Genomic DNA, 20730 nt, shown 5'->3' with positions numbered 1-20730 from the left:
CGGGGGTGCCCCCACCTCCCTGGCAAGCTCTGAGCGGCAAGCTCTGGGAGCAAGGTATCCCGAGGGCCACACTCAGGATGTATCAAGTGGACCATCCAGCCCAGTCAGTGCCAGGAAAACAGGGCAGGGCTGGGAAGGGGCCAGGGAGGCCTCAAGCCAGCAGTATCAGGGGGGCCACTGAGAGGGAAGCGCTGGATGAGGGTTGGGTCAGGCCACCTGCCTCATCCCAGAGGCCCAGGGCCCGCCCCAGGTGGGCACCCCAGCACATGGCTGCCCCTCCCCAGTGGCCTGTGGACTCGGCCTTTGTGTCCTCCGCAGCCTTGCCTTGGAGTCTGTTGGCCCCTCGAGTCAGTCCTGATTCTCGACCCTCTCGGCCTCGGGCCCCACCCCAAGCTGAAGTCCACTTCTGGGCAGCCCTCAGGCACACGGGGCCTGGGAGTTCTGAGGCCCCACCTTGCAGAACAAGAAGTCTTGGGAGGCAGGGAGGTTGCCTCCTACGCCACGGCCCGCCCCGCCCCGCCCCCCCCCCCCCCCACCCAGCCACAGCCGGGCAGCTGCTCCAGGCCCTGGGACGCCGAGGGGACCCAGATCCCCCTCCCACGGTCCAGCCCAAGGGAGGCCGCCCCCGCGGGACTGGGACGGCCACCACCTCCCAGCAGCCCCGTGCCCTGGAGGCTGAGGGAGCTCACTGTGGACAGCGCTTTATTGACACATTCAGACCCCTGGGCAGGATCGGCACAGCTCCCGGAGTGCTGGCACCTCCCACGGGCCCAGTCTGCCATCCCTGAGGGGGCAGGAGGGTGCCCCATAGGGGCAGAGAGGCAGCATCGACCAGCCAGGCCTCTCCCCAGCACACAGGTCGGGGGCCGGCTCCAGCCGCGGGCAGTGAGGCAAGGCAGGCAGCCGCAGCAAGGAGGGCGGGCCTGGAGCGGCTCAGGCCCCGGCCGTCGGGGCCTCGTAGTTGAGCACGTAGTAGTCGTGGACATACATGAGCACCGCCACAGGCTGCCCGATGATGAGCGTCAGCCACACGGCCGCGTTCCCGTAGTTGCCACGGAAGAAGCGGCCCACTACCCAGGCCAGGGGGATCTGGGGACACGGGAGGGGCCCCGGTTAGCAGGCCTCAGCGACCACGGGGCTGGCTCCCGGGCCCAGGGAGGGTGCCAGGCCACGTGGGGTGCTCACCTGAGCCATCATGCCCGTGAAGGCCCAGAGGCGGAACATGCGCAGAGGGATGCTCACCAGGTACTGGGTGGGGGTGAGAGGGGCGTCAGCTGACCCCTTGGCAACCCCCGCCCGAGGTGGGACAGGATGCACCCACAGGGCACTGACCTCGTGGAAGAAGGCCGAAGCCAGGAACACCCCCATCCTGGCTGCCCACTTGCTGCTGCCTCTCCGGAGCATGGGCTTGTAGAAGTGTCTGCAGAAGGAAGCGGCCGTGGGGCGGGCGCCCGGGCCACGTGCCGGCCACCCGTCCGCCCGCCCGCCGGCTGCAGCACCCACACCCACCTTAGGCACCACTTGTGTACGGGGATGTTCCAGTTCTGCCAGAAGTAGGTGACGGACTCAGAGTTCCTGGGGGTCGGGAGACGGCGGGTGACCGGGCTGCGCCACGGCCCTCCCCCCCCAGCCCCCGGCCCCACACCCAAGGCCACCCACCACCAGTCCCGATAGAACTCGCGGTCTCCGAAGTGCATGAGCTCGGCCACGGCGTTCAGGCAGGAGTGGAACAGCCAGTAGAAGAAGATGAGCCAGATGAGGTGGTTGGGGACCTGCGGGGAGGCGTGTGCCAGGTTCCAGACCACCACCACCACCACCCCCCCACGTGCCCCCACCCACCAGGCTGCTCACCGCCAGCTTCAGGAGGCGCTCGATGATGCGCGAGTAGTCCATGTCCTGCAGAGACAGGGTGCAGCTGGCTCCCTCGGTCCCGCCCTCAGACCCCACCCCGCCAGGGCCTGCCTGCTCACCTTGAAGGGCTTCATGGAGTTCTGGATGGTGGGGACCATCCACTGCAAAGAGGGCAGGGCGTCAGCTCCCTGGCCACCCGAGCTACCCCCTCCTCCAGCAACTCCCCCCCCCCCCGCCCCCGCCCAGCACAGCCCCCAGCCCAGCCCGCGTACCTGCTGAATCAGCCCCACCATGAGCTGCGTGAGGAACAGCTGGAGGAGGAAGCAGAGAACAGCGGGCTGAGCCCCCCAGTGCCCGGTGGCCCCCCAGCCCGCGAGGCCCCCAGCCTCCAGCCTCACCATCTCAAGGAGCCGCCGCAGCAGGAAACGCTTTCGGATGCGGGCGGAGCGGGGGAAGTTGAGCTCGTAACACAGGGTGGGGGCAAAGAGGAAGTAGTACAAATCTGCAACGGGAGGGTGGGGCTAGCAGGCCGAGGAGGCCCGGCCCCCAGCAGCCCCCCTCCCCCAGGCCCCGGCAGGGTTCTCACCACGGTAGGTCAGGTTGTCAGGGTAGCTCACGGTGCACTGGGCAGCTCCCCCGTTGGCCTTCTTACCCGCAGCAGCTACGAGCAAGTGGCAGGGCAGGGTGAGGCTGCGATGCTGCCCGGGTCCAGCCCCACAGCAGGTGGCAGCCCCGGGTGGCCCCAGCCCCAGGCAGCCCCTCACCAGCCTTGGCCTTGGCCCTAGCCCTGCGCTCTCGGCACCACAGGTTGACATCCCGGTAGGAGCACAGCTTGAGGAAGAGGATGGTGTGCACCATCAGAGCCAGCACGGAGCCCACTGCAGGAGAGGCAAGCTCAGGCCATGCGCCTCCCACACTGCCCACAGGAGAGCCACGGCCACAGGGGCAGCCCCTGTGGCTCGCCTAGGTCTCTCCCACGGGCCCCAGAGACAGGTTGGGACGGGGGTGAGACGGGTGGCCCACCTGGAGTGATGGACGCAAGCAGGAAGGCCACAGCCGCCGGGAAGCAGAGAATGGTGGCCAAGTTGACCACGTGCAGCAGCAGCCCCGCCTGCTCCGTCAGGGCGCCCTGGGGTGGGTGGGGGAGCACACCGCTCAGCCGGGGGCCCCCACTCCCTGGCCAGAGGGTCTCCCTAGGGCATGGCCGCCAGGCCCCGAGGTGCAGCCCCTCCCGGGAAAGCCGCACACAGCCCCACACCCTGAATGAAACACAGTGGGACGGGCTGCTGGCCCGCCCTAAGTTCGGCTGGTGAGGAGCAGACCTCCGGGCAGGGCAAGGGTGGGCGTGAGGGCGCTGCTTACCACAGCCAGGCGCTTCTCCACCTGGAACGCAGCCACAGCAAAGACGTTGGCCACTGAGGACAGAAGCGCCACAGGGCAGGTTCAGGCCCGGGTCAGCCCTGTCCCCACCCGAGGCCTCCTGGGCACTCAGCTCACCAATAACCAGGCACAGAGCGGGCCAGCTGTAGGGATCCTTCAGAAACAGAGACACCACCTGGATGGGATCCACCAGGATGCCGTACCTGCGGATGGGCAGGTGGGGGATGAGGGTCTGAGTGGGTGAGGGGCGGGGCCTGAGCTGGCAGTGGGTGGGGCAGGGCCAGGGCCCACTCACTTGATGAGGTTCTCTAAAAATAACCGTGCATTGCTCAAGATCTGCAAGAAAGAGAGAGGGACACAACCCTGTCATCTCTGGCCCTGGAGCAGCCACCCCAGCTCCTCCCGGCACCCGCAGGTCCGAGCAGCGGCCTCCGTCCTGCAGGCCCAGCCCTGTCTGACCTCACGCCAAGCTCCGAGACTCGCAACCCACCCCGCGGGCACCAGTGCAGGGACGGGAAGCCCCTCGGCGCTGCCCCCGGCACGCCAGTGAGAAGGAGCCGACCCCGACACCAGGCACTTCCCAGATGCCTGTGTCTTTGGCAGGAGAAAGAGACCCGCGCCGTCCAGCAGCCCGCCTCCATCCCACTGAGCTGGTGAGGGCCCCGAGGCCACAGCAACAGTCCCAAAGTCCAAGCCTGCCAGACGGAGCTGCCACCCACGCCCAGGGCACCGCCCTGCCAGTCAGGCCAGTCCTCGCAGCGCCGGGCCGTGTGGCAGGCGCTGCACCGGGAGCGCCCACGCCCTGTGTGGGGTGGTGGGAAGAAGCAGGCCAGGGCGCTGAGGGGCCGGGGAAAGCTGGGCCTGGAGCGCCACGCTGTAACTCACGCCCCTGCCCGCCTCGGCCGTTCCTGCAGCACCAGCAGCCGAGGATGGAGCCCCCGTCACGACAAGCTCTTGCCTTTAGCCGGTGGCTGGGTGCCTGGCCTTCCTCTGCAGGCACAGGGACCTCCTGCCCCAGCCCACAAGGCACAGGCCCCAGGCAGGGTACGGAAGGTTCTGCAGAAAAGTGATGCTTCTCCAGGGGACACTGGTGGGGTCCCTTACCTGGCAAGTTTCACGAGGAGGTGACAAGCTCAGAGATGCAGGGGCCACCTGCCACACCCTCTCCCAGTCAAACGCCTGACCGGCCAGCTTACCAGGACACACGCGGTCCTACAATGTCACCCCACCTGGCGGTGGCCTGTCCTGAGAGCTCACAGCAGGCGAGAGCTGGAGCTGCAAATAGGCAGCACCCACCTGGAGGCCCAGGCTGCAGAGGGAACGCAGCTCGGGATGCGCGTCTCCTACGGGGGGGTGTGGCAGAGGTACCAGAAGCAGGGGGAAGGCTTTGGGGCGGCACCAAAGGGCCAGGCAGGCCCAGGGGCTGCAGGAGAGCAGGCAGTGCCGCCCAGGCAGCTGAGGGCCCGCCCCGCACGACCCCCTCTTCACAAACCCAGCCTCGGCCAGCAACGGCCTCCAGAGACCAGGGACACATCATCTCCTGGGTCTGGGCTGGCCTACGGCCCACTCTCGCCTTGCCCAGCCAGCTTCTCGCCCACCAGGCTGCATGGCACCCCACAGCTCCCCAGGGAGCCTCCTGGGGCCACAGACAGGGAAGGTGTGGGAGCCCCTTGTACACGGGCAGCCGCGGGAGCCACACCCAAGACAGGCAGACACGTTGGGTGGAGGGTCAAGGGCGTCGCGCCACATGGCCCTGAGTGGCGGGGGCAGGGCCCAGAGAGGCCCCTGCCCCCTGCCCCGCCCGAAGGCTGCGTCCTGGAGCTCTGGACTCCAGCTGCTTGTGGGCCAGAGCTGCTGGCCCAGCCCCGCCAAGTGCCGGGGGAGCGGGGCCCCTGAAGCAGCGGCCTCGACCAGGCCGCAGCGCGAGGCAGGCGCAGGGCTCCCCGCACTCACCCTCCTGAGACTGGGGGAGGGGGGCCAGCGGCCCGCAGAGCTGGGGCCCGGGGCTGCAGGGCTGAGCCAAGGAACCGTATTCTCACCCCTGCTCCCCCAAGTCCGGGCCTGCCTGGGGGCTCCAGGCCCACGAGGGCCATTTGGAACAGAAGAGGAAACTCTTCACGGACCCCCAAGACCACTCACACGTGCTGCCAGGAGGCCCTGCACCCACAGCGCCCCTTCCACAGCCCCGAGGCCCAGCAGCCTGTCTCCTCCTTCCTGCCCCCGCGCCAAGCCACAGAAGCCCCTCCGGAGAGCCCGGTGCCCCTCGGGCACAGCCCACGGCACAAAGGCTCCCACGCTAGCCCTGCAGGCGTCTCCTGGGATCCAACAGGGACAAGGGTTGAGTGTGTGCCCTCTGGGAGCCCAGTATACGGCCGCTGCAGGGACCACCACCGCGATCCCTCTCCACTCAGCCCAGCCACAAAAGCTCTGGCCACCCGCCCCAGGGGGCAGAGCCCGTGCCCCACCTGGTCACAGCGACACCTGCTCCAAGACGCCACCCTACTTACCAGCATCACCACACACCAATTCAGGATGCCACGGTAGTTGTTGAAGCCACTGTCGGAGCTGAACAGAGAATCCTGCAGGCGGTGGCACCTGGAAAGCAGGAGTGGGCACCCGCAGAGCCCCAGGCAGTGAGAACCTCAGGCAAGGCCAAAAGCAGGCCCACGCCTCCCAGCCCTGGCAGACACCTGGGAACCTGGCCACGCCCAGCCCCTCACTCTGGGCAGCTCACACCCATCTGCCCACACATCCTACTCCCCATGTATCACCAGAGAGGGGCCAGGCCATGCCAAGCTCTCAGGAACACCCAGAGGCCTGACGCTCCACGCTGCAGGTGGGCGGGGGCACGCCACAGACAGGAGCTGGCTACGCGGGGCCGGAGTCCCCAAGGCTGGGAGCCCACCTCCCTCCGCAGATGCCTCTGGCTGCCGCCACACTCGCTGGCTAAGGAGTGGTGATGGGCCCACAGGAAGAGTCCACCCCAGGGGTCCGGGGGCCCATCCGGCAATGCTGGACAGATGATGGGGTGGGGAGCGAATCTGCCTTTGCAGTCGGCCCAGCCCACCAACCAGTGAGCCAAGGGCCCCACTCCAACCGCCTCCTCCCTCCATTTGGCCCACACAGGTCCCAGCGGGCACCGGCACCCAGGCGCTGGGCGCCTGAGGGCAGGGAGGTCTACAGCAGAAGCCAGCAGAGGCACTTTCGGTGCCCCCCGCCCATGAGCTCTCGCACCCAGTGCCAGGGTTGGGGGACACAGACGCAGAGCCTCACGTCCCTGCCTGATCCTCAGGGCGAGGCAGAGGTGGAGGGGCCACAGCACGGCGGGGCAAGGCTCAGCCCTGGTGCCGGTCCTTGGCTGCAGCCCCGCCTCACCCCAAGTGCCCTGCCACCAGGAGGCCTTCCACGGCGTTGAGCAAGGCCTCCGGTTTTGTAAGAGGAGAAGCCAGGGCCTCCCCTTCCCTCCCCTGGACACAGCTCCACCTCAAGAGGCAGCTGGGGCACAGGGGAAGAGAGGGCCTCCGGGGGTGGCCCTGCCTCTGTGGCAGGCCTGGCTATGGCCGGGGTCAGCACTCAGACGGCCGCACCCAGGAGCTGAAGGGCCAGGGAGGACGAGACGCCAATCAGCATCTTCAGCCAGGGCAGTGCTGACAGTCTGACCTCTGCCTTCCCAGGCCGAGGTCTGCCCACACCTGGCCCACCCGCCTCTCCCAGTCACAGGCCTGGCCTCCTTGCACCTGCCCTCCAGCGCCATGCCGGACCGCGCACAGTGGGGCTGTGCGCTCCACCCCAGGCCCTCTTCTTCCTGAGTTTCTGTACCTGCCTCTCGGAGAGGCAAGCAGAGCTCCAAGGCCCAGCTCCCCAGAGAGGACAGTCTCTGGGCCTCTCCACTGGATGGGCTTGCCCAGAACCCTCCCCCAAATTCAAGCCCATTCGCTTTTACTGGAATCGTCCCAAAGCCACCTCATGCCACAACCTGCCAACCGCCATCTGCATGTCCACGCCCGGCTCGACACGCCCAGGGGACTGTTTCACAACAGCGTGACCCCTGCCCGCTTTGGGCCACTGAGAAGACCACACTGACTTTATTTGCAGCAATCTCTAAGATGAAAATGGGGGTGGGGGAAGGGCAGCGTTTTCCAAACCTGACAACAAATAACATTATAAAAGCTCTTCCAGATTCCTCCTGTCAGGTTCCTAGGCCTTCCCCAAGCCACCCACACCCGCCCCTCAGGTCCCTCCACCAGCCTTCTGACCATCCCCAACCCAGGCAGCTCCCTGCCCCGAGGTCAGAGGGCCCAACCCAGGGAAGGAAGCCCACCACCCACCAATCCCCCCAGAAGTCCAGCCTTGCCGATGCAGTCAGCTGCAGTGGACCAGAGGCCACCAGGCATGGTTGGCATGGACGCGGGGCCTGGCCGCCTTGCCCAGAGCTCTGTCACCCTCTCCCCTACTGCAGGCGCTGCCCACGCCTCTGTGCCCTCCAGCGGCCCGCCCACCTGCTCCCAAGTCCCACCCAGCCAGCAGGGCCATTCTAACTCATCACAGGTACCACCTCTTTCACCACCTCACACCAGCACTGGAAGGCGGGCACACGGGGAAACTGAGGCTCACCGAGGTTCAAAGCTTGCCCAGAGGCACAGCCCCAAGTGCGGACCACACATGCAGGACCACATGGTCCAGCTCCCGGGCCAGTTAGAACAAGGAGGGGGCAGGGTGCCAGCTCGCCTCCCAGCTGCCACCCCCTTGGCGCTTCCTCCAGTTGGGTGGGCAGTTGGGTGGGCTCCCCGTGTCCTCAGTCCCTGCTAGAGAGGGAGAAACAGAGGACACCCTAGAGACAAGCCCCTGGGAGAGCCCCACGACAAGAAGGCGCTGCCTGGAGGGCCCAGGAACCAAGGGCTGGAGGGCGCACAGGGCAGTGCGGTGCCCCTGAAAGGAAGGAGCCGAGCGGCAGGGCACAAGGGGCGGCCCTCCCTCCTTCCGGCCCCACCCAGAGCCTGACCGGGCCTGCCAGGCCAAGGTGAGCAGGAAGTGTCGGGAGGGGAGGGAGGAAGAAGGGGGCGGAACAAGCAGGGAGGAGGGGCGGGCAGAGGCCAGACGCCAAGAGGGCAGACACAGCAAGGCCTGGTTCTGCCCCAGGAGACCCCAAACCCTGCGGCGTCTGGCATGAGGGACAAGCACACGCAGCCTGCGTGTCCTGTGGATCAGAGGGGACTGCTGTGGCCCATCCCTGCCACCGGCTCCTCTTCCCAAGGGTCCAGACCTCGAGGGTGGCGAGTCAGCGCGGCTGCTCACTCAGCCCAGCGAGCGGGAGTGCAGGAGAGGCTGCTGGCCACCTGGCCTGTGGAGCAGGAAAGCGACTGCCCACCCAGGGTGACCGCTTGGCCCGAAGCTGGCACCCCCCATCTCATACAAAATGACCCCAAATCCCACCCCCTCCAGAGGGAGATCGAGCCAGCCACGCCCCGGCCTCCCGGAGAGGACAACGTGGGGAGTTAGCAGAGGGGACTCTAGGACACTCCTATCCTTCGCATCCTCCCTCAGTCCCACCTCAGGCCCACAGGAAGCCAGCACCCCCCAGTAGAGCCGCCCTCCTCCCCCACGGTGCCATCATGAACTCTGCGCCAGACCTTTGCTCAGAACGCTCAGTGCTGAGATTATCTTATCTCCCAGGTGAACTGCGCGCACCCCAAGGGCAAGGACAGTGCCTGCGCCGCAGCTGCCCCTGCCCATCCCCTCCCCACAGTACCCAGTGAAGGAAGCCTCGGTTCTTCTTTAATGAGAGAGCAAATCCTTGCCAACCCACTGACAGGTTGCCCACTTCCTCCTTGATAATCTCTAGCTCTGGAGCTGCTTCCAAAGCCAGAGTCCCTGAGGGCCCCTTGGCCAGGATGAAGGCTACGGTGGGCGGAGGGGGCACAGCTGCAGGACTTAGCCAGTGCCCAGGTGGGCCAGGTCCTCCCCATCAGCCACAGCTTGCTCCCCACCCCCTTCCCATCAGTCCTTCAGCTAAGCAGGGAGACCACCTGTGGGTGTGCCCACTTCAAACCCCTCTCCTGTACCCCAGCCAGCGGTGAGAGTCCCAATACAGGACCCGTCTCTGACCCTAGAGCAGGCATTTGTGCTGGTAATATAAGCAGGACCCCAGGCCAATCACTGGGTAAAGGATGAGAGACCTTTGTGAAGACCATTCTTGGGAGGGTCTGCAAGGGATGAGAAATCCTCTCGCACTGCCCCCTGCCCCTTTCCTCAGGCAGTCCCAAGCTCCTGCTGGCCCACTCCCCAGCCAGCCCACCCTCCTCTGGGAGCCGTATCTACCCACAAGGCACCCCTCATAGCCCTCAGGAGGGACCCCCTTCATCACACACCGCCAGACGCCATCCATCTCCTTCCAGGAAGAGAACAGTATGGGTGGCTGGAACCAGCCCACCTAGGGCTCCAGGCTCTGGGCTCACCCTGGGAAAGAGCCTCAGGACCCACCTAAAGATGTGCAGAGGGAGGGGCGTCTGGAAGCTGGGCCGCTGCCGGCTCCCCTCGGCGCCCCCAACTGTGTGACCTTGTCAGGCGACCCTCCACCCCTAACCTACCCCTAAGTTTCCCCGCCGAGGCCCAAGGGGCACACCTATCCACGCAAAGTCCGGAAGCCAGGCTCTCGGACTCGGAGCCCAAGCGCCAGGCTCTCGGGCTCGGAATCCGAGCTGCGGCGGACACGCCTGGGGGAACAGCGAGGGTCGCGCAGGCCCCCGGTCGGGGTCAAAGGTTAGGGGTCAGGCGCACCGCTACCTCAAATCCCACTGGCCGCTGCCCACGTCGACGTCTCCGTCCTTGTCCTTCTCCGGGGCAGGCGCGTCCCCCCCGGCGCCCACGTCCCGTACCTCCTCTTCCGCCGCCGCCGCGGGCCCGCTGCCGCCCTGGCTCGAGGGCCGCGACCCCGTCCTCCGGCGCCGGGAGCCGCTCGCGCCGCTGCGGTCGCCCATGGCCTCAGCCCGCACCCTGCCGCGGCGGAGTCGTGGCCCACCGGGCTCGCAGCGCCCGAGGCCCGAGGCCCCGCCTCCGGACTCTCGGCCAGCGGCCGCCACCGCCCCCTGTCGGCCGCCGTAGCCCGCGCCGCCAATCAGCTCGCACCTGCCGGGTCCTCCCCGAGCCCGCGGCAGCGTCGCTCCCGGAGCTGCTAACAGGCCCGTGGCCGCGGCGCCCGTCCATTTGTAGTCCGCTGGCGCGCGGGGCACGCTGGGAGTTGTAGTCTCATGGCGCGAGCCGGAGCGCAGAGGCAGGCGGGCGCGCAGCCAGGGGCGGACGCTGCTCCCCAGAGGGCCTCGGCGGAAAACGCGCGGCTTCCTGGCAGCTGGAAGCCCCTCCTGACCGCTGCCTGACCCCTGTCCCGCTCTTTAAACACAGGGTTTCCTCATGCCTCAGCCCAGGCGCGGGGTGTGGGGTTGTAGGTTATTTATGAAATGCCTCGTGCGTTACTGTCAGACAGACACCTAGCGCGTTGATGCTCCGCGAGCCCTCTAGTTACTACCGTAGGCCCCCGCTTTTCCTCCGCTTGGGTTGTTCAGACAAGCACCAGGCCAAAGGATGGAGCGAGAGAAAGGCCCCAGGCCCCGCGTCCCGGGTACCTCCGCCTGGCCCACCTACTCCCAGGGCAGCACCTCTCCCCTGCCGGCCCAGGACGGGGCGGGGCAAGGGTGCTGCCCTCGCCCCCACAATGGGCACGCCCGGCCCGCCTCTCCACCCGGCCCCCTTCTGCCCTCGTCCGCAGACTTGCAGAGCTTCCCGCGTTTCGCACCCGGGCCAGGTTTGCCAGGGCGGGGGGATCCTGAAGTGCCAATTCGCGGCGGCCCAGAGGCTTCTGTGTCATTGCACAGTCTGCAGTCATCCAGTCGTTAAATGAAGCAACTGATACACCATAACAACTGCACGGTGAGAACCGTGGGCGGGCAAGTCCGGTCCCACTTGGCTTGACTTGCATTTTGCAAAGAGCATGAAGCGTGAGCATCCTGGATTTCCGGATGCGAGGGTTCATGGGGGGCTCAGGCCTGGTTTACCCAAGAAACACCCCTAGCCGCAGAACCCACTCCATTCACTCCCCTGAGGTAAGCAAGGCTGAGAAGATCACCTCTCTGAAAGCAAATAAACCCAGAGGCTCAGCCTGAGGTCAGCCCTCCTTCCCGCCGGGCTTGCTCTGGATCCATCACCTCCACGGACAGGCACCTGGGCCCCCTGGTGACACGTTCTTCTGCCATCGGACCATTTGCCGCTGATACCAGCCTGGCATCCCTTCCTGGCAGGCTGAGGCTACCTTGCAGGTGTTTTCGAGTAGCCTGCTAAAGGGGTCGCCCTCACTGGGCGCCAGAACCCCTCCCGCATGCCCACATGGCCCAGCCTCGGTGGGTCAGGACCAGCCCCGTCTCCTATCCAGTGTGCAAGAACGTTCGTCTGTTCCTAGGCAGACCTGAGCCAGGGGGAGCTAGGCCTTTCTGAGTACTGATCCCAAGGGAGGTCGGACGCAGGAGAGGGTCCTCTCGGGAGCCCTCAGCGTAGGGGTGAGCCCTGGGAGCTCTGCCCCTCCCTCCCCATGCCCTCTCCCAGGCAGCTAGTGGTAAGCTCCCCACCCACGCCCACGTGTCTCCGAGCGCCTTCTGGCCATGCCATCCTCCAATACAGAGCCAAGACTAGAGGGCCGGCCCGGACTGGCACGCTGATTGGTAGAGGAGAAGATCGACGGCTCAGGCTGCCAGTAGGCCCAGAGAGGCTGAGCACAGTAGCCAACGAGGAGTGAAGGGCCGTGTTAGAAGCGGCTTGCCTGTGTCCGCGTCCAGGCTCCAAGTCGTCGGCAGACAAGAAGCAGTAGGAGTGAGGGGACCAGGGTGAACTGGGGGCCGCCAGAAAGGACCGATCTGACCGGGGGCTGTGGGGGAACCAAGGGTTCCACCACCGAAGTTGAGAGCAAGATCAAGGCCTCGAGCCAATGGGAAGGCATGGGCTGTGAAGGCACCAATAAGGAAGAGCCCCTGTACCAGCGGGGGGTAGGGCCTGTCTGAGGGAGGCGGAGGCCTGTGGTTGACAGTGGGCGGGACCTCTAGGAGGGAGGTGGGGCCTACACCAGCCCCGCCCACAGCCCCAGCACCTCGGGATCCTGGGTGAGGTGCGGCCCAGAGCCACAGGGGAGAGGGAAAAGGTCAAGGTAGGTGGGGTTGTTTGGGGACAAATGTGTGCATGAGGAGTTGTCGAAGAAAGCTCAGTGGGGAGTCTCCCTGCTGGTGGAAGCAACACCTGGCCCGGGGTGAGGAACCTACAGGTCTGGCCGAATAAAGGGCTGGAAGGGTTTTGGGGTTTAGAAAGGGCCTCGGGCTGACACTAGGTTGGAGGCGCCGCGGGCAGGCCAAGGAAGCCTGTGAGGGAAGACACTGGACATGGTGATCAGCAGCCTGTGCCGCCTGTTCTCTGGAATGCAAAGTTCTGTCCATAGACACCTGTGGAGACAAGGGTGGGCTCGTCCCAGGCACCGGGGAGGCAGCCTCCATCCTTCCACCCCCACTGCCCCTTAGAGTCTTGGAGAAGCAGAAACAGTCAGTCCAGACCCCGAAGCTGAGGAGCACTGGGGAGGAGTGGACCTCTAAGAGCCTTCCTCCCTGCCATTGGTGCCCACCCAGGTGTGAATCTGAGTTTAGGATGGGTGGGGTATTGGGCAGGGCTTAAGTCAAAGGCAGCCCTTGGACAAGTTGTTTCTCTCCCTGAGGCTCGGAATCTTCATATGCAAATTAGGCAATGATTCCTACCTAACCTCTACCAACACTGGGGGCTTTCCTGAGGTTGTTAAGGCTGAAAGTGCTCCCCAGAAGGGGGCGCCCACCTCCAGGTGAGCCCCACCCTGAGCAGCAGGCCCACAGGCTATGGTCTGTTGCAGGTCAGTCTCCCCTGCTGTCCATACCAGTGGAGTCTGGGTGGGCCTGTCCCCTGCCAGGGTGCAGACAGCTGCTCTGGCCCTGGGCTGACCTGGTTTGACCACATGTCTCCAAAGATGTGGGACCTCTCAGCTCATGCCTACCTACCTGGGTGCCGAGGGCATTTGCTGGGGTAGGGGTCCATGTCCCTGGGCTCTCTGAGCCCAGCACAGCCCTGCCCCTCATCTCCTCAACATGACATCCTGTCTAGAGCCCGAGGGCTGTGGGTGGCTGTGGGAACTCCTATGACCCCTGGGCACCTCCTCCCCGGAGCCAGCCTGGTCCAGCTACCTATGGAGGGCTCCTCAGTGTGGGAACATACCCCCTGAGTCTGGGAGTCAGGATGCGGACAGCAGGCTGCAGGAAGGGGTCAGACCCCACACCCCCTGCTGTCCCCATTTTCTCCAATGGCATCGAGGAAGGCTCGCTGGTGGCTGTCAGGCCTGTAGGGACACCAGGAGCCCCTACAGGAAGAGTGGGGGTACCCCAGGCCACAGGATTACAGGCCCTGCTGTACCTACTCTGGCCATTCTAGATCAGTCCTGGGCTAGAGCTGACTGTAGCCTCCCCCAGTTCCTGGCACAGAGCGGATTCACCTGCCACAGGAGAAATGCTACCTGCCCTGCCTTCAGGGGTGTGCTTTTGCCTTTGGTCTGACAAGCCGGCCCTCCAGGGTGGAAGACTGCCTTCTCGCAAAAGAAGACACGGGCGCACCCCAGCAAAAGGCAGCGGCGCGACTCCAAGGCTGCGTGGGTAGGATGCCGCTCCCAGCGCTGGGCCTGCGCCTGCCAGACCTCTGAGGTGCGGCAGGACCGGGAAGACGCCCCCTAGATGACCCCAGCGCCCCCTGCTGCGCGGGCCCAGCCCTGTATACATCAGCCCGACACTCCAAGTTCTATCAAGAGTGGCATTTATTCTCCTCGTGGAGGTGCGGTGCTCCGGGGAGCTGGTGCTATTGTGCTTAGGAAGGAGGTCTGTCCGTCCGTCCGTCTGTCCGGCCGGCCCGGCCCCAAATGGGGGCGGAAGAGGGGCGCGGCCCGAGTAAAAATCCCGGCCTGTTCCGGGTGGGAGTATGTACAAGGCGGCGGGGCGCAGGCGGGGGTGGGGGCGGGGCGGGCCGGCGGCCGCAGCCCCCACCCGAGGGCCCCCGCATCTCGGGCCCTACTCGTAGAATCAGTACAAAATAGGTGCTACCTAAACGTTCCTTCTACCTGAATTCGCTAAGTCGGTTATTGTGCTGCTTAGTTATGGGGGCGGGAAGGGGCCCATGGCTTTCCACGGCGGCGGGGTGTGGGGAGAAGCGGGAGACCCTGGCCGGCCCACAGCCCTCTGGGCCTTCTCCTTAGGTAGGTAGATAGGCATGTGGGGTAGGGTGGGGTGCCTGTGTGTGCGTGTACATGCGGGTGTGCCCAGCGCAAGCGGGGCAGGCCCCCGCTTGGGAGCTGTGTGAACACCAAGCTGGGATGTAGGGGTCTTGGACGTGGGCCCTGCTATGCTGGCCTCTCAGGTCCGGGTCCACCCCTGCGGGAGCAGCTGAGTAGCAGCCGGGCTTGGTACCCACGGGGATGGGGCTAGCCAGGTCAAATGCTCCATCGTGCACCTTTTCTTCTGGCCTGGAGCCCTGGACTGACGTGACAGAGCCGCCATTGCCAGGGGATGGAAGGAATGGGATTCGGTATGGGTGGCCCTGGTGGCGCTGGGCCTTGGGGCCCTCGGTCTGTGCCACCTGAGCTGAGAACCCAGGCCCAAAGGCAGAGCCCCACTGCCCCCAGCACTGGCTCGGCACTGGGGCGGGGAGGAGTGAGGGGCCCACGGTTAGGTCTAGGGACCGCGGCTCTCTCTGCACCTGCGGCCATCCCTGGCCCATCCAAGCCCGTTGGGCCCGTCACAAACATGCACCCCCCCCCCCCTCTGCAGGTCGCCGCATCCCTAGCGGACTCAGAAGGGGGCCTGGAACATAGTTGGTGCCTAATGAAGGATTGGTGGGTGATGGACGACTGAAGGAGGGGTCTTGGGGGGCAACCACCCCGCCCCGCCCCTGAAACCATTACACCCGCCGGCCTCTGCCGTGGGGGGGGGGGGGGGAGGAGGAGGGAGGAGGAAGGGGAAGAAAGTCTGCGCGTCCGGCCCCGCGCAGTGTCCCTGATCTAGGGGCCTATGGGGTGGGTAGGGCAGGGGGATACCTGATTCTTAGTAACTCTAGAGGCGGCGGCAGCTTCGCATGCAGTGCGCATTATTGCTCTATAGTCGGCTTCGGACTAACTAAGAGGGACAGGGAGCGGGCAGCCCCGGGAAGGGACGGGAGGTGGGTTGGGGCTGCATGCAGTGACGTCACAAAGGCGGCGGCCAATGGGGCGGGCCCTTGGGGCGGGGTCGCCGCCGAGGCTTTGGCATAGACGGGCGTAAGTTGGCAACAGAGTGAGGGCGGGGCCTGGGGTTCCAGGGAGGGGACCGGCCTCTGAGAGGCGTGGCCTGAGGCTCCCAAGAGGCGGAGCCCGGGTGGGGCGGGGTTCAGGGGCGGGGAAAGTGATCCCGGACATCCCAAGCCCCTGGCGTCGGCGGGAAGGATAGGGGCCGCAGCGCCCCTCCCCTGACCCGAGTGCAATCCGTTCATAAATATAACGTACAAATACAGAAAGAAAGAAACCCGACGCATCCGCAACCCCCCCCCCAGGGGGCTTTACCCGCAAAGCGAACACAGAGAGGTGTGTAGAGGGCTGTGCCCAGGCCTGCCTGCCGGGCCCCAGAAATCCGTCCTCCAACACCGAATGCCCGGGTACGAGGGAGGGGGCCCCGGGGCAGGGCGGGAGCGGGTTCTGAGGAGGTCGGATAAGTCCATGCGATTTGATATGCGTCATTATTATTCGTTATGGAGGACAGAGCCCGGGAAGCTGGGCTGGAAGAATTCGGATTTGGCAGGGGATGCGAGGCGAGGGTAGGAGAGCGGCTCGGACTGAGGCCCCAGAAGGAACCCAAGGGAGAGAGGTGCCGCCATCCGCCCCCCTCCCCGATCCCCAACGCGTCTAACACTCCTGGGGTTCAACGAACACTGAGGAGTAGGGACGCCTCTGCAGCCCCCCATCCTGCTCCTCCCCCGCCTGCTGCTGGGGAGGGACCGGCTCCCTGGACGTCTAGGCCGCAGGCCTGGCCCTGGAAGGCTTGGGAAGGGGTGGGGAAGACCTGAGTCTCTGCGACACGATCCAGGGGCGCAGAAGAGGGAGGAAGGGGCGCTCCCTACCTCACCCCACCCCGGTCTTCAGAGACCTAACTCGGAGATGAGGTTCGGTTCTGGGTCTCCTCGACCCTATTGCTGGGAAAAAGCCTGGGGCACCCTGGAGGGGAAGGGAGGGGGCTGGGGTGGGTCTCCCCTCGGGACCCTATTGCTTGAAGGGGCCGGCAAGGCCCCTGGCGGGCGGGGCGGGGCCGGGCCCCCTCCCCCTATTGCTGTGAGGAGGGGCCCGCCCTCCGGCCCCTCCGCCTGTTCGCCGGCGGAGACCTCCCTGGGGGCCCGTATTGCTGAGAGCCGACCCGGCTGGCGGAGGCACCGCCGCCCTAGGCCTGCACAGGGCTGAGCTGCGGCGACGCGGCGGGCGCCGGGGCCGGGGGGCCGCCAGCGGCGGCGCCCTTGAAGCAGGCCGACTCGTAGTGCTTGTTGAGATAGGACTTGAGCGCGAAGCTCTTCTTGCAGCGCTTGCACTGGAAGTGCTTGAAGGCCGAGTGCGTCTGCATGTGCGCGCGCAGGTTGGAGCGGTCGGCGAAGGCCTTGCCGCAGTGCGCGCAGCCGAAGGGTTTCTCGCCGGTGTGGGAGCGCATGTGGCCCTGCAGCAGCCAGGGCCTGGAGAAGGCCTTGCCGCACACGCCGCACTTGTGGCGCAGGTCGTGCGTGAGCAGGTGCATGGCCATGGCCGGCATGGACACGTACACCTTGCCGCACGTCGGGCAGCGCCGCGCCAGCTGACTGTCCAGGCTGCGGTGCGTCTGCTTGTGGCGGCTCAGGTTCGACGACGTGGCGTACGTTTTGCCGCACTCGCCGCACGCGTGCCGGCCTCCCGCGCTGCCGGCCCCAGGCCCCGCGCGCGCCTCGGTGCTCGCCCCCGCGCGCGCGCCGCCCCGACCCCCGGCCCCCGATCCCGCACCGCGCGTGCCTGCCCCGACCCCGCCTCCGCCGTCGCCGTCGGGGGCCGCCGCCGAGGCCGTGGAGGGGGCGGCGGCGGCATTGGCGTTGGCGGCCTTACGGCGGGAGCGCCCGTCGGTGATGAAGAAGGCGTCAGCAGCGTAGCCCTCGCTGACCGCCGCATCGCCGTTGATGTAGCCACCCGCGGCTGTGGCCAGCTCCGGGCGCGGGGTGGGCGGCGGCGCCGAGCCCGCAGCCGCCGGGCCCAGCTCTCCCCGCACGGCCGCAGCGTACATGGGCTCCGGGGACGGCCCTTTGAGCAGGGCCGCCTCGGCGTCGCCATCGTAGACAGAGGCAGGCCCCGCGTAGTCGTTGAGGTATCCTAAGGGCCGAGGCGGACAGACAGGGAGACAGCGGGAGGGGAACCGGGCAGCGGGCGAGACACACACGGGAGGGCGGCGGGAGACAGCGGGGTCCGGGAAGAAGGAAACAAGGAGGACAAAGAATAAGGGGCCGAGGGACCGCGGGGCAGGGAGGATGGAGACGGCAGGGAGGGGAAGAGAGTAGAGGAGAGATGAGACAGGGCCCGGCCCGGCCCCGCCCCACCCTCGCAGGAGGAGGAAAAGAGTCGCATCTTCGGGCGCGGCTCCCCCCACCCCCACCTTCTGCGGAGCTTCAAGGTCAGGGGGGAGGGGCGGCGCTTCCCTCGCCCTCCTTCCCCTCCTCCCCCCCTCCTCCCCCTCCCCCTCTCCCTCCCCCTCGGGTTCTCCCCACTTCAGCAGTTTTCCCTGATTATGCAACACACTGCAGACCCGCAGCGCACAAAGCCAGGACCGCCTGTCCAGGGACTCCGTCGCTCCCGCTCTCATGGCTCCCAGCGGCTTTTCCACTGTGCTGAGAACCCGCGCCCAGCCTTGATGCTGACCCTCTCCGGTGCTCGAGGTCTCCCCACAAGCCCTGGAGAATTCTACCTCCCGCAGACCCTCTAGCACCTCCCTTTCATCTCCCAGGTCTCCCACTACTCACTAGATTTGACCAGCTTCAGCTCCAGCCCTATCTCCCTCCATCCACTCTGCTTCTGCCCCCACTCCCTTCAGTCATCCTGCAGCCTTGGGTTCTACCTTGTTCCGCATTGCCCTCTTCCCCCAGGCCCTAATCCTTTATGGGGGGCCTTCCTCAGCCCCAGGACAGATGACCAGGAAGACGCTGCATTGGAGACAGTGCCAGGGCATCCACCAGGGGACACCTTCACAGGGACAAACTGCAGGCAGGCAGCATTATTCATGCCGGTAACTGCAGCTGTTCTCAAGGCATGAGATGGATCTCACAACCTCAAAGTCACAAATGCACACCCCACACAATACAGGCTCTGGCTTCTTCAGGGTTACGCTCAGCCTCTCAGACACTGTCAATCCTGGAGTCCCATCAGGGTGGGCTGCATGCTGACCCAGGCCTGTGCCACCTACTCATGCAGGGTCAGACATGCAGCCACCCAGAGCCACCCAGACATTCTCAGTTAGGGTCACCAGTCACATGGGCGCAAAGCAGCCTCAGAGTCACATGGTCCCATGTAGTGGCACACAGGCAGGCACACACTCATACAGGGTCACACACAAGCGCACACAGTCACATGGCCACACGCAGTCACATGGGCACACACAGGCTCGCACACAGGCTTATGCTTCTTCAGGTCACACTTGTTTTACCACCCCAGGCTGCTGGCACTCTCAGGACCCTTGCCTGCATGCTAACAGTTGTCCTTGAATTTGGGCGCCCTTACACAAAGAGCCTCCCCCTGCCTCCAGCACTTTGGACTTCCCTGCCCACAGCCCACCTGCCCACACCCTTCTCCCTGACCCTGGATTCAGGGAAGAAGACACTGCTGCTGCCTCGGCTGGGACCTTTGCCCTGACAGGTGGGCCGCCCCCACTGGACCACATGGCCAGTCCCTGGAGCTCATAGCACTTCCCTGATGGCCCTAGCAGGGGGTCCTGGAGGTGTAGCCAAAGAAGAGAAGAGGGCTCTGAAGCAGGCTCAGTTTTCTGTGTGTGGGTTTGCATGCATCGCTAAGTCCTGTCATGTCAGCAGGTGTCCATGCTGTGTTGGTCAGGGTGTGGGTCAGTGTGTACCTTCAGGTACCTCCTGTTCCTGACCCCTGTTCCCCACATTCTCTCCTGCATTGACACTCTCCCTGCCCAGCCTTAGCTCCGTTCTGGCCTACCTCTGCCTTCCCCTCTCCCTACCCCCCATCTCCATCCCCTCCAAGTCCCGCTCCAGCCACTGCCTCCTGCTGGTTCTGGTTCCCTCGGGTCTATTTCCTGGGGCTCCTGCTCCCTGCAGCCCCACACTCTGGCCCTCTACCCCTTCCGGCCCTGCCCTGGGCCCCTCGCCACCCCCAGCCTCATCCCAGCTCACACCTTTCTCCTGCAGTCGCTCGCCGAGGTCGCTTCGGGCGCGCCCGTAGGAGCTCTCGAGGTCTGCCGAGGAGAACGTGTCAAGTTTGACCTTCTTGACCAGGAAGGATCTGGGCATGATTCCTGCGGGGCTCCGGCGCTGTGGGCCTGCGGAGCCGGGACGCGGGGGGGCTGCGGCCGCGGCGGGGCCCCGTCACCATCCGAGGAGCGGCGGAAGCAGCGCGGGTCCCCACTCTGGCCTTTGGATGCCGCCGCACGAGTGCCGTCCTCTCTTCTGCCCGCCTGTCCTGCGTTTCCTCCTCTGCTCCTCCGGATCCCTCTTCGTCTCCTTCCTTCCTTCTCTTCTCTTCTTCTATTCTCTTCTCCTCTCTTCTCCTCTTCTCTTCTCTCTTCTCTTCCTTCCTTCCTTCCTTTCCTCCTCTGGTCCCGGCTTCCCAGCCCGCAGTGCCGCCCCTGGACAGGCGGGGGAGGAGGCTGGGAGGGCGGGGAGGGGGGGAGCGGCTCCGTCCCGGGCCCGGAGGCTGCGAGTGGGTGCAGGGCTGGCCCGGCTCCGCGGCCCCCTTCCCCTCCCCCCCGCCACCGCGGCGGAGCCTCAGTCAGCGACCCCCCATGCCCCCGGAGGTGGCGGCGCCGGGCCCGGAGAACGGGGCGGCGGCGGGAGTGCCGGCAGCTTCAGCACCGCGGCCAGCGCCGGCCCGGCCAGCACCTCGGCCAGCGACCGGGCGGGTAAAGCCGGCGCGAGCTGCGAGGGGCGGGCCGCGGGGGCTCGGCCGCCGGGCGGGGGTCCTCGGCGGGGGTCTCTGGGAGGCTTGCTTTATTGTTCTGCAGCCGGAGCGAGCGGCGGCGGCGGCGGCGGCGGCGGGCGGCGGGCGGCGGGCGGCGGGCGGCGGGCGGGGGTCCTCGGGGGGAGGGGTGCGCTGGGAGGGCGGGCCGAGGGAAGGCGGGAGGGAGGGACGGGGGCTACGGGGGCGGGGCTCGGCCCTCCGACAGCTCCTGGGCCCGGCCTCCTGCACCCGCGGCCGCC

The 20730-nt window shown here is 66.3% G+C and overlaps 2 protein-coding genes across 3 annotated transcripts; both read right to left on the bottom strand.

The window, feature by feature from the left end:
- Positions 1–685: 685 nt before the first annotated feature.
- On the bottom strand, positions 686–10302 carry DGAT1 (diacylglycerol O-acyltransferase 1). 2 transcript variants are annotated; one of them, XM_059901490.1, is made up of 17 exons: positions 10015–10301; positions 5739–5826; positions 3527–3567; positions 3349–3434; positions 3214–3266; positions 2875–2980; positions 2616–2729; positions 2438–2512; positions 2250–2353; positions 2124–2162; positions 1971–2012; positions 1852–1896; positions 1660–1772; positions 1510–1575; positions 1333–1420; positions 1186–1248; positions 686–1089 (listed from the first exon to the last, which is right to left on the bottom strand). In XM_059901490.1, exons 1-17 carry the CDS (start codon positions 10206–10208, stop codon positions 934–936), a joined length of 1473 nt encoding a protein of 490 aa, XP_059757473.1. In that variant the 5' UTR covers positions 10209–10301; the 3' UTR covers positions 686–933. The 2 variants fall into 2 exon arrangements, with proteins under 2 accessions (XP_059757473.1, XP_059757474.1); XM_059901491.1 differs by lacking the exon at positions 1186–1248 and having other exon boundaries at positions 10015–10302.
- A 6428-nt stretch (positions 10303–16730) lies between these two features.
- On the bottom strand, positions 16731–19824 carry SCRT1 (scratch family transcriptional repressor 1). The gene is made up of 2 exons (XM_059902089.1): positions 19710–19824; positions 16731–17674 (listed from the first exon to the last, which is right to left on the bottom strand). The coding sequence occupies exons 1-2, from the start codon at positions 19822–19824 to the stop codon at positions 16731–16733; spliced, it is 1059 nt and encodes a 352-aa protein (XP_059758072.1).
- Between the last annotated feature and the right edge of the window lie 906 nt (positions 19825–20730).

Source organism: Balaenoptera ricei, chromosome 17 (genome assembly GCF_028023285.1).
Source record: "Balaenoptera ricei isolate mBalRic1 chromosome 17, mBalRic1.hap2, whole genome shotgun sequence".
Classification (NCBI taxonomy): Eukaryota; Metazoa; Chordata; class Mammalia; order Artiodactyla; family Balaenopteridae; genus Balaenoptera; species Balaenoptera ricei.
This window is presented reverse-complemented; position numbering and strand designations above follow the sequence as displayed.

Coding starts and splice junctions, on each gene's coding strand:
- DGAT1 (XM_059901490.1), bottom strand. CDS start 10,208: ATGGGCGACCGCAGCGGCGCGAGCGGCTCCCGGCGCCGGAGGACGGGG. Junction 2,513..2,615: donor TAGGGCCAAGGCCAAGGCTG/GTGAGGGGCTGC, acceptor ACTTGCTCGTAG/CTGCTGCGGGTAAGAAGGCC. Junction 1,897..1,970: donor ACTCCATGAAGCCCTTCAAG/GTGAGCAGGCAG, acceptor CTGTCTCTGCAG/GACATGGACTACTCGCGCAT.
- SCRT1 (XM_059902089.1), bottom strand. CDS start 19,824: ATGCCCAGATCCTTCCTGGTCAAGAAGGTCAAACTTGACACGTTCTCC. Junction 17,675..19,709: donor CGAGCGACTGCAGGAGAAAG/GTGTGAGCTGGG, acceptor CTCGGCCCTTAG/GATACCTCAACGACTACGCG.